The sequence below is a fragment of the Acinonyx jubatus genome, chromosome E1 (assembly GCF_027475565.1).
Source record: "Acinonyx jubatus isolate Ajub_Pintada_27869175 chromosome E1, VMU_Ajub_asm_v1.0, whole genome shotgun sequence".
NCBI lineage: Eukaryota > Metazoa > Chordata > Mammalia > Carnivora > Felidae > Acinonyx > Acinonyx jubatus.
The window spans coordinates 10,773,604-10,788,371 of NC_069397.1; the positions used below are offsets into that span (position 1 = coordinate 10,773,604).

The following is a 14,768-nucleotide window of genomic DNA, read 5'->3' on the forward strand; positions in this document are numbered from 1 at the left end:
CTTTTTGATGCTATGGTTACTGGAATCATTTTCTCCATATTTCCCTTTCAAGTTGTTGATTGTCGGTGCTTAGAAATGCAACCGATTAGAGGCGCCTGGGTGGTTCAGTTGCTTAAGCATCCAACTTCAGGTCAGGTCATGATCTCACGGTTTGTGGGTTCGAGCCCTGCGTCAGGCTCCGTGCTGACAGCTCAGAGCCTGGAGCCTGCTTCGGATTCTGTGTCTCCCTCTCTCTCTACCCGTCCCCTGCTCACACTCTGTGTCTCTCTGTCTCTCAATAATAAACATTTAAAAAAACTTTTTAAAAATACAACTGATTATCGCATGTCCACTTTGTATCCCATTTTCCTATGTGTTCTAACAGATTGTGTGTGTGTGAGAGAGAGAGAGAGAGAGAGAGAGAGAGAGAGTGTGTGTCTGTGTGTGTGTCTGTGTGTAATCTTCAGGGTTTTCTAAATAGAAGATCATATCAGCTGCAAACATAATTTTATTTCTTCCTTTCCAGTTTGGAGGTCTTTTATTTTATATTTTATTTTATTTTATTTTATTTTATTTTATTTTTTGTTTTATTTTTTTATTTTATTTAAATATTTTATTATTTTATTTTATTTTTATTATTTTATTTTATTATTCTATTTTATTATTCATTTTATTTTACTTTACATTTTATTTTTATTTTTTTATTATTTTATTTATTTTATATTTCATTTCATTTCATTTCATTTCATTTCATTTCATTTCATTTCAATCTATTTTATTTATTTGCTCTGGTTAGAACTTCCAGCACTTCATCGAATAGAAGCGGTGAAAGCAGGCATCCTTGCCTTGCCGTTAATCTTAGAAGAAAAGCTCTCTGTCTTTCACCATTGAGTATGATGATCACTGTGGAGTTTTCATCCATGGCTTTTATTATGTTGCGGTAGTTTCTAGTATTCCTAATTTTCTGAGTGTTTTTTTTTTTAAGTTTAATTTTTGAGACAGAGATAGAGCGCGAGCCGGGGAGGGGCAGAGAGAGAGGGAGACACAGAATCTGACGCAGGCTCCAGTCTCCCAGCTGTCAGCACAGAGCTTGAGCTAGGGCTCGAACTCTCAAGCTTCAAGATCATGACCTGAGCCGAAGTCAGATGCTGAACTGACTGAGCCACCCAGGGGCTCCATTCTGAGTGTTTTTATCATAAAAAGTTACCTCTTTTTCCAAACACATTTTCTGTAACAGGATGATCATGTGGTTATTTTTCTTCATTCTATACCAGTTTTCATATGTCGAACCATCTTGCATTTCAGGTATAAATCTCACTTGGTTATAGTGTATAATCCTTTAAGAAAAAAATTTTTAATGTTTATTTATTTTTGAGAGACAGACAGAGAGACAGAGCAGAGCATAAGCGGGGGAGGGGCAGAGAGAGGGAGAGAATCTGAAGCAGGCTCCAGGCTCTGAGCTATCAGCAGAGAGCCTGACATGGGGCTCAAACTCACGAACTGTGAGATCATGACCTGAGCTGAAGTTGGATGCCCAACCGACTGAGCCATCCAGGTGCCCCAAGAGTGTATAATCCTTTTGTTATGCTGCTGAAACCCAGTTTTGTAGTATTTTGTTGATGTTTTTGTATCAATGGTCATAAGGGATACTGATCTGTGGTTTCGTATAGTGTCTTTAGCTTTGTTATCAGGGTAAATCCGCCTCATAGAATGAGCTAGAAATCGTTCTTTCCTCTTACTTTTTTGGGGGAAAGTTTGAAAAGGACTGGTGTTACTTATTTTATTTTTTAAGTAATCTCTATACCCAACGTGAGTCTTGAACTTACAACCCCAAGATCAAGAGTCACACACTCCACTGACTGAGACAGCCAGGCATGCCGGACTGGTGTTACTTCTTTAAATGTTGGGTAGAATTCAGCAGTGAAACCATGGGATCCTGGGTTTTTCTCTGTTGGGAATTTTTAAATAACTGACTCAATCTTCTATTAGTTATATGTCTATTCTGATTTTGTAGTGCTCCCTTTAATTTTGTCCACTTTTGCTTCATTTATTCTGATAGTCTGTTACTAGGCATCTAAATACTTATCATTATTATGTCTTCTTGCTGTGTTGAACCTTTTACTAATATATAATGTCCTTCATTGTCTTTTGCAGGAATTTTTGTCTTAGTCTACTCTGTCTGATATTACTTTAGCTATACTGTTTCTCTTTTGGTTACTATTTGCATGGAATATCTTTTTCTGTCCTCTCACTTTCAATCTATGTTTGTCTTTGGATCTAAAGTGAGTCTTCTGTAGACAGCATATACGTGGATTGTATCTGTATTGTATCGTATCGTATCGTATTGTATCGTATTGTATTGTATTGTATTGTATTATTTTTATCTATTCTGCCTATCTCTTTTACTTGGATAGTTTAACCCATTTACATTTAAAGTAATTAATAAGGAAGGACTTGTTATTTTGCTATTGATCTTCCATATGCCTTATAGCTTTTCTGTTCATGTCCTACATTACTGTCTTTTGTGCTTACTTCATTTTTTGTAGTAAAACATTTAAATTCATTTCCAATTTCCTTTGATATACATTCTATGGCTATTTTCTTCATAGTTACCATGGGATTATATTTAATATCCTAAGGTGTTTTTTTTAGTTTATATTTTTAAAATTTACATCCAAGTTAGTTAGCATATAGTGCAACAATGATTTCGGGAGTAGATTCCTTAGTGCCCTTTACCCATTTAGCCCATCCCCCCTCCCCAAACCCCTCCCATAACCCTCAGTGTGTTCTCCGTATTTATGAGTCTCTTCTGTTTTGTCCCCCTCCATGTTTTTATATTATTTTTGTTTCCCTTCCCTTATGTTCATCTGTTCTGTGTCTTAAAGTCCTCATATGAGTGAAGTCATATGATTTTTGTCTTTCTCTGACTGATTTCACTTAGCATAATACCCTCCAGTTCCGTCCACATAGTTGCAAATGGCAAGATTGCATTCTTTTTGATTGCCAACTAATAATCCATCGTGTGTGTGTGTGTATGTGTGTGTGTGTGTGTGTGTGTATATGTATACACACACACACACACACACACACACATATACCACATCTTCTTTATCCATTCATCCATCGATGGACATGTGGGCTCTTTCCATACTTTGCCTATTGTTGATAGTGCTGCTATAAACATGGGGGTGCATATGTCCCTCTGAAACAGCATACCTGTATCCCTTGGATAAATACCTAGTAGTGCAATTGCTGGGTCGTAGGGTAGTTCTATTTTTAGTTTTTTGAGGAACCTCCATACTGTTTTCCAGAGTGGCTGCACCAGCTTGCATTCCCATAATATCCTAAGGTTATGACACACTAATTTGAATTTATACCAGCTTAACTTTAAAAGCATACAAAAGTTCTGTTTCTTTGACAGTTTTGTTTATACCTCTTTTCAGTGGTCAACATAAAATTAAATCTTTATACGTTTTGTTCCACAAAACATAACCTTTTAGGGATGCCTGGGTGGCTCAATCAGTTGAGTGTCTGCCTCTTGATTTTGGCTCAGGTCATGATCTCATGGGTTCGCGAGCCCTGCATCAGGCTCTGTACTGATAGCCTGGAGCCTGCCTGGGATTCTCTCTCCCTCTCTCTGCCCCTCCCTGCTCACACTCTAAACAAAGCTTTAAAACATAATCTTTTAAATGCATTAGGCTCTTAAATTATATAGAAAACAAAAAGTGAAGTTACACACCAATGTTATAATATTAGCTTTTAGACTAATAATTTCTAAAATATATTTGTCTCTTAAATCATACAGGAAACAAAAGGCAGAGTTAGAAGCCATGGTTACCATAATAGCAACTTTTATAATTATTTGTGTATTTGCCTTTACTGAGATCTTTGGTTTTTTTTAATTTTTTTTAATCTTTATTTATTTTTGAGAGAGAGAGAGAGAGAGACAGAGAGACAGAGTGTGAGCAGGGGAGGGGCAGAGAGAGAAGGAGACACAGAATCTGAAGCAGGCTCCAGGCTCCGAGCTGTCAACACAGAGCCCAACACAGGGCTCGAATCCACGGTTTGGGGGATCATGACCTGAGCCGAAGTTGGATGCTCAACTGACTTCATTTCACCTTAAGGACTCCTCTGAGCATTTCTTGCAGAGCAGATGGAACTCCAAAGTTCCGAGGAGAAATCCGCGGATAATCTTACTGAGAATCCCTTGTATGTGACTCATCACTTCTCTCTTGCTGCCTTCAAGATTCTTTGACTTTTTAAAGTTTGGTCATAAGGTGTCTTGGTGTGAGTCTCCCTGATATCTTACTTGGAGATCATGGAGCTTGGATGTTTATATTCATGTCTTTCATAAAATGTTGACGTTTTCCGCCATTATTTATTCAAATATTCTCTCTACCCCTTTTCCTCTTCTTCTGGAAGAGGTCTCCCACACTGTGTATGTTGAGCCACTTAATGGGGTAACACAGGTGTTTCCTTGTCTTCAATCTCTCTTCTTTCTGTTCCTCAGACTTAGTTCCATTGTCTTATCTTCAAGTTCATGGATTCTTTCTTCCGCCTGCTCAAATCTGCCTTTGAATCCCTCTAGTGAATTTTTCATTTTAGCTATTGTACTTTTCAGAATTTCTTTTGGTTTCTTTTTAGGGTTTCTGTTGATTGGTATCTCCATTTTGTTCATACATTATTTTCATGTTCTCCACACCTGTTTTTTTTAGTTCTTTGAGCATCTTTAAGACAGTTGTTTTAAAGTCTGTCTAGTAGACCTACCATCAAGTCTTTTTCAGAAACCATTTCTGTTGATTTTTCCCCTTTGAATGAACCATATTCTTTGATTTTTTTTTCAATTAAAAGCTGGACTTTTGAATATAATAACGTGATAGCCCTGGAAATTAGCTTCTTTCCATTTCCCAATATTACTAAATTACCATCACCACCACCACCACATTTTTTGTTGTTGTCATAGCCTGTCTCTGTGCCAAGGATCAACCTGAGGGACAAGCTTAGGGTCTCTTCGGTTCTATCCTGAGCCTGCACTTCCTCTGGGCACGTGCAGTGACTTTCTAATCTTCCCTGTACATGCAATTGCTTTTGAACCCTCTAGAGTGTTTACTATTTGGCTCCCAAAAAGGGGAAAAGGAGAAAATTGGGAATGGGGGTGGGGAATAAGTGTACTGGCTTTTAAATGTCCTGGAATTCTCATCAGCTGGAGGGGGAGGGCTTGCAACCAATGAAGGAAGTGCAATCACAATGGCTGCTCGCCTCTTGCACCTCTGCGACCAGAGGCAGCAGTCAGCTATCAGAGCACAGATCCCCACTATTGGAAGGACAGTCCTTTTTCCCTACCCTAACACTCACAAACTTGTGCAGGTGGGTCCAGGAATACAGATGCAGCTGCCTGCCGGGGGGGGGGGGGGGGGGGGACAAGGTAACTGCAACCGTACTAAGAGCTGAATTGGACCAAAAGTAACGACAATTTCCTGTCCAAGACTCCCCCCTGGAAGTTGCAAATCAATAGACTCCAGAGTTCTAAAACCATCAGACAGGTTTTGCCACAGAAAATGTCTGTGCGGAGAGACAGATTCCTGGTGCTTCTCACTCTACCGTCTTCCCCAAATCCTGTTTCTTTTTTATTATTTCTTACTGATATGCTCTATTTGGTGAGACATCATTCTCATGATTTCCTTGAGCTCTTTGAGTGTATTTAAAATCATTGATTTAAAGTCTTTAGTAAAGGGGCAGCTGGGTGGCTCAGTCAGTTAAGCACCTGATTTCAGCTCAGGTCATGATCTCACAATTCATGAGTTCGAGCCCCGTGTTGGGCTCTGCACTGACAGAGTCCCCGCTTGGGAGTCTCGTTTTCTCCTCTCTGTCCCTTCCCCACTCGTACTTTCTCGCTCTCAAAATAAATACATAAAAAAATAAAGTCTTTAGTAAATATGTGTATACTTCTTCAAGGATGGTTTCTTCTAAGTTTTTTTTCCTGTGTATGGGCCCAACCTTGTGTGTTTCCATGCCTCAGAACTTTTTTGGTTGATAACTGGGCATTTTTATAACAGGGGAAATCTGGAATCAGAGTCTCCTCCTTCCCCAGGGTTTATTGCTGCTTGTAGTTGCCTGTTTGGTGGCGTTTCTCAACTAATGTTTGTAAAGTCTGTATCGTCATGTATGGTAACTGAAATCTCTGTTCAGTCAGCTGAATGGTGAGTCATCATAGACTTCCTTAAATGCCTGAAAACAAGAGAAGGGGAAGGGGAAGGGGAAAGGGGAAGGTGGGAGGGGAGGGAGGGGAGGAGGAAGGAAAATCACCCACTCTGCAGATGGGCTGCTGTCTTGGGCCACACCTTCAACGCTCAGACAGACAGACTATAATTCTGATTTAGCCCACACTTCATGCTTGCATAGAGCCCGAAGGTCAGCCCGAAGTAAGAGTCTAAGGCTTTCTTGGGTCTTTTCCGGGCACGTGCTCAGCCCTGTACAATCCCGTGCCCTTCATATCCCCAGGAACATACGGGACCTTTGTAAAGTCCTTTTCCCCCCAACCCCTGATGTATCTCATTCTCTAGCCTTTCCTCCAAGCTTTTCATGGTCTCATTGTTTGCCCCGACAAGGGTGGCTAATACATTTGCCTTTATACTTTTTCAACAACTGTCCCTCTGCTCTGAAGAGTTCTGAGTTGGGTAAAACCAAGGCAAGTCCTTTGAGCCATCCTTCGAGGAGCCAGGAAACAGGCCCAAACAAATAACCACGGTTCTGTGAGAACAGTATTCTACTCCCACTGGTACCAGGAACACATACCAGGAATGCAGGCCACTGTCTTCAAGGCTGCCAGGAAGCAGGTAACAAATGGGACCAGAGGTAAGTTAAAGTGCCACAAAGCAATTTTGTCAAGATTCAGCCGTTTGGTGGTGGTGGTGGAGTGGTTTGGTTTGACTAACAATTTTCTGGGTTGCCATAAACTTTTGGTTATTTTCTAGAGTCCCAATAATGTTGATTCTGACAGTTTCTGCCAATTTCTTCTTTTTTACAGAGGAAGGGACTTTCGGAGTTCCCCATTCCACCATCCTGTAGACATCTGCCAGCTTATTCTTTTTGAGCTAAAAGGAAAACTTGGGTTACTTTCAAGGGTTTCGTAAAGCAAAGACAATCATGCTCGCAAACTGTAAAGGAGAGAGCATAAGGCCGCACTGTCCTAAGCCAAGAGTTAATGTGCCATGTTAACGATGCAGACTTCTGCTTTGATTAGACCCGAGCATCAGTGTGTATTACGTTATGCGATTACCAAAATAGGTCTTCCTTTCATGCACCTGTAGGAGCACAACCATCACGGGGTGTTTGGCTGAGACATGGCGTCGGGAGGGGTCTGGACACTGCCGGCTGTGATGAGCACAGAGAGATGAGCAGGAGACCATCCAATACCCAGGGCAGCTGACAGAAGCAGAGGCCTTGATGATTTTGCACACGCAGGCCCCCAGACCTGCTCCAGAGCAAGCCCCCAAGAGTCAGGCTTCTCTCTTGGGAGCTGCAAGAAACCCTGATACGGCAAACGGTAAGTGACTCATCTTTAATTTTGTGCCAAGGCAACTGCTATTTTATTCCGGGTTCTAACACAGGCAGAAAGCATAGGTTTAGGTTTTCTTTGGAAGGAAAAATAATTCTGGGGTGCCTGGCTGACTCAGTCAGTAGAGCATGCTTGATCTTGGGGTCGTGAGTTCGAGCCCCACAAAGCAGGGTGGAGTCGACTTGGAAAAAAAGAAAAGCAAAAGTAATCCTTTTCTTTGTGAGAAAACCTTAATCTCTTCCTCCATGAATTTGACGGGACTGCCATTACATGAGCTTAGCCGGAGAACGTGCTGGCCTAACTCACGGGACCCCAGTGTTCCGGAGTCTGACAGAACTCCAATGTAGAAGTTCTGAGTTCTGCACTCCGAACTGGAGGGCAGACGGTCCTCAGAGGCCTGACGTTAACAAGGGTCATGTCATTTGCCCTCTGTGACCACCCTCCAGCATGTCCTCGTCCAGAGCATGCACAGGTGAGTTTTGTTCAGAGAATGGCTGTGCTGTCGAACAGGGAGCAGAACAAAGCCATGCCGAGATGCAGGTGGCAACTCACACCAACTCGCTGACCTGCCCCCCGTGGCTCACAGCCTGGGACTCGAGTTCCTCTCCTGCCACAGCCATTACACGTCAGAAATGTGCGGGTCCTGGACAAACAGAACAGGAAATATTACATCCCCGAGAGGCCACTGTCTCACCCCGACAAGATGCAGAAGACAAAACGGAGCGGGCGGACGAACATTTCAACATCCACGGCACGTATATTCAGCTTTCTTTTTATTTTAATTATAAAACAATGGCCAATACACAAAGTTTAAAAAAAAAAAACACACACACACACACAACGTAAGTTTTTATTCCCTCTTTTTTTGCAGAAAATAAATTAACGGTCACGTAATAATCACTCACATATGCTTCTCTATAAAAGCATTTCTAAAAATGTCACTTACTGGATTTAATGGTATTATCTTTTTGGCTTTTCAACTGCAAGTAACACACAGTAGATCATTTTATTTCATTAACTCGTTTAAGCACTTGGGCTCTAGCAACTTTGGAAAAAGGCTGTCTGTGAGCTTAAAAAAATCATATTCCAAGCTATTTTTGAAATAGTTCAACTACAAACAACCAGATGGTTAATTTATTTAGGAGGAGAATATAGTTTTTCTCTTATAAAAATCGCCCCAAAAACTCACGAACACCTAACCCGACCTAAAAAGTTGGTCTGTCTTCATAGGAATTAACAAAGAGAAAGGAAGAAAGCATAGTCGGCCCCCGTGAAGTGCATCAAACCAGGTGTGAGCCCTCACAGTACGCTCCGCCTCCAGTTTGGCCCTTGGGAGTTTCAAGAAAGGAAAGCTGTTCAGTCATCTAAACCTATGTTTCTGAAAAGGTAGGACATGGACTCCCCATTGTGAATCCGACGGATGGCTTCCGAAAGGATCATGCTGATATCCACCGTTTTAATTTTGGGGCACTGGAGCTTCTGGATTTCATGTGGAATCGTATTGGTAACCACCACCTGCAAATCGAGAGGAGAAAAACCAAGAGCATCATGAAACCAGGTAGCTTCCCGGCTGAATGTGAAAATGTGATATATTCTCAAATCTCTGTAGTTTGACTTGACAGGACAGTGGGTCTACCGTACCTTTGATGGTGTTTTCAGTCAATGTGAACACTACTTGTGGTTCTTAGTCAAGATCTGATGACCTTATGTCCACTAAGATGGCTACAGGCAAAAAGAGAGTAAGAACTACTGGCAAGGTGGGAATGCAAACTGGTGCAGCCGCTCTGGAAAACAGTATGGTGGTTCCTCAAAAAACTAAAAGCAGAACTACCCTATGACCCAGCAATTGCACTACTCATGGGATACAGGTGTGCTGTTTCGAACGGACACATGCACCCCCGTGTTTCTAGCAGCACTAACAACCATAGGCAAAGTATGGAAAGAGCCCACATGTCCATCGGTGGATGAATGGATAAAGAAGATGTGGTCTATATATACAATGGAGTATTACTCGGCAATCAAAAAGAATGCAATCTTGCCATCTGCAACTACGTGGATGGAACTAGAGGGTATTATGCTAAGTGAAATTAGAGAAAGACAAAAATCATATGACTTCACTCATATGAGGACTTTAAGACACAGAACAGATGAACATAAGGGAAGAGAAACAAAAATAATATAAAAACATGGAAGGGAGGGGCGCCTGGGTGGCGCAGTCGGTTAAGCGTCCGACTTCAGCCAGGTCATGATCTCGCGGTCCGTGAGTTCGAGCCCCGCATCGGGCTCTGGGCTGATGGCTCAGAGCCTGGAGCCTGCTTCCGATTCTGTGTCTCCCCCTCTCTCTGCCCCTCCCCCGTTCATGCTCTGTCTCTCTCTGTCTCAAAAATAAATAAAACGTTAAAAAAAAAAAAAAAAAAAAAAAGCACACAAGCCAGCGGACCCAGGGGGGTGGACGGAGCGAGGTGAGTAAACCCGAATGGCCTGGCTTCAGCCTCAAGGCAGCCGCGTGCAACTGGGAAATGTGCCCCGTTTGCCTGTCTCCCCCAATCTCCCCCCACAGGCGTCTGCACCAGCGACAGAGCGGGGCTCTGCAGTCAGGCAAGTTAAGGTCTGATCACAAATGCTCAGCCTACTGGCTGTGTGACCTTAAAAAGTCACTCACCCTTTCTGATGCTCTCTGAAAATGGTGTCAACGGGGACCCTGCGGGGCTGTGATGGAGCTCGAGCGAGGGAGGGTGGGCACAGCACTGTGCACCACACGTACCATTTGTGAGAATTAGGAAGACTCTGAACTATTACCAGGGGCAAAAGGCAGAGAGAGGTTTACAGCCCACAAAATGCAAACATAACCCACATTTTCAGTCCATTCATAACCACAAAAGAACTCCTCCTTCACCCGCTGTCTATAACCCGGACCGAGGGGGCACAGGAGTGCCAGGGCAGCAGTACCCACGACGGCGGCTGTTACCTCGTCAATGGCAGACTCTTCGATCAGCCGCGGAGCATCCGAGGATAACAAGCCGTGAGTCGCCATCACAAAGATCTTGTATGCGCCTCTTTCCTTCAGGGTTTCTGCTGCAGCGAGGAAGCTGTCAACATCATCGATGATGTCGTCCTGTCCAATCACAGAGCGAGTGGAAGGCACATGAACACGTGCGCAAAGCCAGGAAAAAGAAAGGGTCCAATTCTACTCTAGCAAATCTGCTGCTGTGTGTGACGCCCCGACAGCAAGGTCACACTGCGAGTCTAAGTGGCTGTGACGCCACCACATTCCCTGCTGGCTTTTTGCAGCAAGGCTCCTCTGCCAGGTGCCTGTCATCTACAGGTGGCATCTTGGCCACACCCAAGGCTCCCTGGGGCCTCCCTCTCTGTGTCATCCCTTACTGTGCCTAGGACTGTGCCCTCACCCTGCAGGGGCTCCAGAAATGTTCACTGAAGGGTTTTTGGTTTTTGAAATGCATAATAAAGCTGTCAGGAAAGGCTTCTGACTCTAGGTAGACCTCTCCTCTTTTCCTGTTAGTTTTCTTCAGTTTCCAAATTTTCTCTGCTGGGCATATGGCAAATATGCTTTTTACATAACGTTTTTATAATGGGAAAAACACTAATAGTTATTATTTTAACAAAATATGCAATCCAATGGTTTCCCTTCTATCGACCACATATTCCCAGTATGACAGGATAGAAAATATTGGCCTCCGCCCCGGGTTCCTGGCACAGAGCTCCTAAAACTCTTGTAAATTCCTATGTGATAAGGATACTAGGAACATGTCTTATTCTAGTATTTGTCTTTGACTCCATCCCTGACACAGGGCTCCTAAAACCCTTGTAAATTCGTACGTAGTAAGAATACTAGGAGCATCTTTTATTCTAAGGAGGGAAGTCTCGGTGGGCTCCCAAATGGGGGCTGGTCACCAGAAAGACCACAACATGAGGAGAAGCTTGGAATTTCCAGCTCCCCCACCCATCCTCCAGAGAGAGGAGAGGGGCTGGACACAGAGCTAATGATCCATCATGCCTCTGTGATGAACCCTCCATAAAAATCCCCACAGTACAAGGTGTGGAAAGCTTCTAGACTGGTGAAAACATCCACATACTGGGACGGTGACGTGCCCCCAACTTCACGGGGATGGGAGATTTTGTGCTCTGGACCCTCCCAGACCTCGTCCTATGCAGATCTCTTCATCTGTATCCTTTACAACATCCTTTAATAAACTGGTAAATGTGTTTCCCAGAGTTCCGTGAGCTGCTCTAGCAAATGAATCCAACCTGGCAACGGGGTCATGGGAACCTCCAATTTGTAGTCATATTGTACAGAAGCTGTGGGTAACCTGGGGCAACTGAAGTAGGGTGGGAGCAGTCTTGGGGGACTGACCCTTAACCCCTGGGGCTCAGACCCTAGCTCTGAGTAGACAGTGTCAGAACCGAGTTAAATTGTAGGGCACCCAGCTGGTGTTGTAGGCAAAAACCTCCACACATTTGTGTGAGCAATAAAGGAGACACACAGGAGAGGGACACAGGAGGTGGAAAACGGAGTCTTTCCTCATCACACCCAGGCTACCAAAGTTATTTGAACCCCATTATGGTATTAAGCATTGTCTAGAGTTGAATAAATATTCACGTATGTATGTCTATGTGTGTGTGTGTGTATACATATATATATAACGTCCTTGCCACATATATATTCTTTTCAAATGTACACTGATATTACTATGATCAAAGAAAAAAATACTACTTTATATTTTTTTAATGTTTATTTTTGCGAGAAAGAGACAGCATGAGTTGGGGAGAGGCAAAGAGAGAGGGAGACACAGAATCCAAAGCAGGCTTCAGGCTCTGAACTGTCTGCATGGAGCCAATGCGGGGCTCGAACCCATGAACCGTGAGATCGTGACCTGAGCTGAAGTCTGATGCTCAACCGACTGAGCCACCTAGGCTCCCCAATACATGTCACTTTAATTGTTTTTAATGTTTATTTATTTTTGAGAGAGAGAGAGAGAGAGAGAGAGAGAGAGAGAGAGAGGGAGGAGGGAGGGAGGGGCAGAGAGAGAGAGAAAGACACAGAATCTGAAGAGACTCCAGGCTCTGAGCTGTCAGCACAGAGCCCGACGCAGGGTTCGAACTTGCCAACCGTGGGATCATGACCTGAGCTGAAGTCGGACGCTTAACCGACTGAGCCACCCAGGCACCCCCAGTACATATTACTTTAAAAGTGCTACTGGTAAGGGCGCCTGGGTGGCTCAGTCGCTTAAGTGTCCAACTTGGTTTTGGCTCAGGTCATGGTCTCTTGGCTTCATGAGTTCAAGCCCCGCATTGGGCTCTGCCCTGGCAGTGTGGAGCCTGCTTGGGATTCTCTCTCTCTCCCTCTCTTTCTCTGTCCCTCCCCGACTTGCGCTGTCTCTGTGTCTCTCAAAATAAATTTTTTTTTCTTAAAAGTGCCGCTGGTAAAATTGTACAGCCTCTCTGAAATAGAGCTTGACAGGTTCTTATAAAATTGTATTTGCAATTACCATGCAACCCACCAATTGCACTTTTGGTCATTTATCCCACAAAAAGGAAAACTCTGTTCACACAAAAACCCATACACAAAAGCACAGAGCAATTTAATATCTAATAGCAGAGAACTAGGAACAATCCAAATGTCCTTTAATCAGTGAGTGGTTCAACTGGGGTACCAACCTACACAGAATACTGCTCAGCACTAAAAGCAAATATTAATATACATAACAACTTGATGGATCTCCAGGGAGACGTGCTAAGTGAAAAAAAAAATCAATCTTAAAGGGCTACCTACTATATACTCCACTTATATGACTTTCTTGAAATAACCGTTATAAAGAGAGAGGACATGGGCGCCTGAGTGGCTCAGTCGGTGAAGCATTCGACTTCAGCTCAGGTCATGATCTCATGGTTCATGAGTTCAAGCCCTGAATCTGGCTCTGTGCTGACAACTCAGAACCTGGAGCCTATTTCACATTCTGTGTCTCCCTCTCTCTCTGCCCCTCCCCCATTCACGCTCTGTCTCTCCCTCTCTCTCCAAAATAAACACTAAAAAAAAAATTTTAAGTAAAAAAGAGGACAGACTAGACACGGCCACAAGTTAGTGATCAGGTGGGCAGGAAGGGGGTGTGGCCATAAAGGAGTGGCACAAAGGAGCTTCGTGGTGATGGAACACTTCCATATCTGGATTGCAGTGGTGGTTACACAAAGCTCCACGTCCATATGCACGTATGCAACACCGGCAGTATCAGAAGCAGCTCTATGAGTGGTGGTGATCTGAATTTCCAGAGTGTGGTACAGTTAAGCAAGGAGGAGGAAGCTGGATAAAGAGGACACAAGATGTGTCTGTATAATCTGGGGGGAGCTACTTCCTATGAATCAATAATTACTTTAAAAAAAAAAGTTGTGGGGTACCTGGGTGGCTCAGTCGGTTCAGCGTCCAACTTCAGTTCAGGTCACGATCTCGAGATTGGCAGGTTCGAGCCCCGCGTCAGGCTGTGCTGACAGCTCAGAGCCTGAAGCCTGCTTCGGATTCTGTTGTCTCCCTCTCTCTCTACCCCTCCCCCACTCATGAGCGCGCGTTCTCTCTGTCTCTGTCTCTCTCTCTCAAAAATAAACATTAAAAAAAGTGTTTTTTTCTTAAATGTAGCTGCAGCAGAAAGGGGGCAAAGGCTTTACTGAATTCACAGCATCTTGTTGCTATAGATTTTGCTGATTAAGGAATAAATTAACGGGCACAGCTATTATTACCCTATAGGGTGACATCGGAGATTTTCTGATTCAGAAAAAGTACAAACAAAACTGTAAGCACCAGGGAGCCCTGGTTAATTGGTGCGGCCACTTTGGGAACAAGTTGGCACCAGCCAGTGAAGTTGGGAATGTGTGTGCCTTAGACCCCCAGCCCCACTCCCAGGCACCGAGGAAGTCTAACAATTATGCACCAGGAAAGAGATGCAACACTGTTCAAAACAGTATTATTTGGAAACAGAAAAACTTTACGTGCAGGGGAGCCTGGGTGGCTCGGTCAGTTAAGCGTCTGACTTCGGCTCAGGTCATGGTCTCATGGTTTGTGAGTTCGACTGCACAGCCTGCTTTGGATCTTCTGTTTCCCTCTCTCTGCCCCTTCCCTGCTCCTGCTCACTCGCTCTCTCTCAAAAATAAACAATCAAGGGCCGCTGGGTAGCTAAGTCAGTTAAGCATCCAATTTCAGCTCAGGTCATCATCTCACAGTTCG

General features: G+C 43.6%; 1 protein-coding gene and 1 long non-coding RNA gene across 4 annotated transcripts in view; one reads left to right on the forward strand and one right to left on the reverse strand.

The window, feature by feature from the left end:
• Positions 1 to 3,912: 3,912 nt before the first annotated feature.
• The window catches only part of PRPSAP2 (phosphoribosyl pyrophosphate synthetase associated protein 2), a 47,845-nt gene continuing 36,989 nt past the window's right edge, over positions 3,913 to 14,768 (reverse strand). For 2 of the 3 annotated variants that reach the window (XM_027047256.2, XM_027047255.2), the window contains 2 exons: positions 10,506 to 10,652; positions 8,298 to 9,052 (listed from right to left, as the gene is read on the reverse strand). In XM_027047256.2, coding sequence (XP_026903057.1) covers positions 8,894 to 9,052; positions 10,506 to 10,652 — 306 coding nt within the window. In that variant the 3' untranslated portion in view covers positions 8,298 to 8,893. Of the gene's footprint in view, positions 7,074 to 8,103; positions 9,053 to 10,505; positions 10,653 to 14,768 lie in introns of those variants that run through there. The other variant, XR_008294003.1, reaches the window with a different exon arrangement.
• LOC128313377 (uncharacterized) lies at positions 7,029 to 8,345 on the forward strand. Its single transcript, XR_008294004.1, has 2 exons — positions 7,029 to 7,525; positions 8,048 to 8,345. It is a non-coding gene; the product is annotated as an uncharacterized LOC128313377 (long non-coding RNA).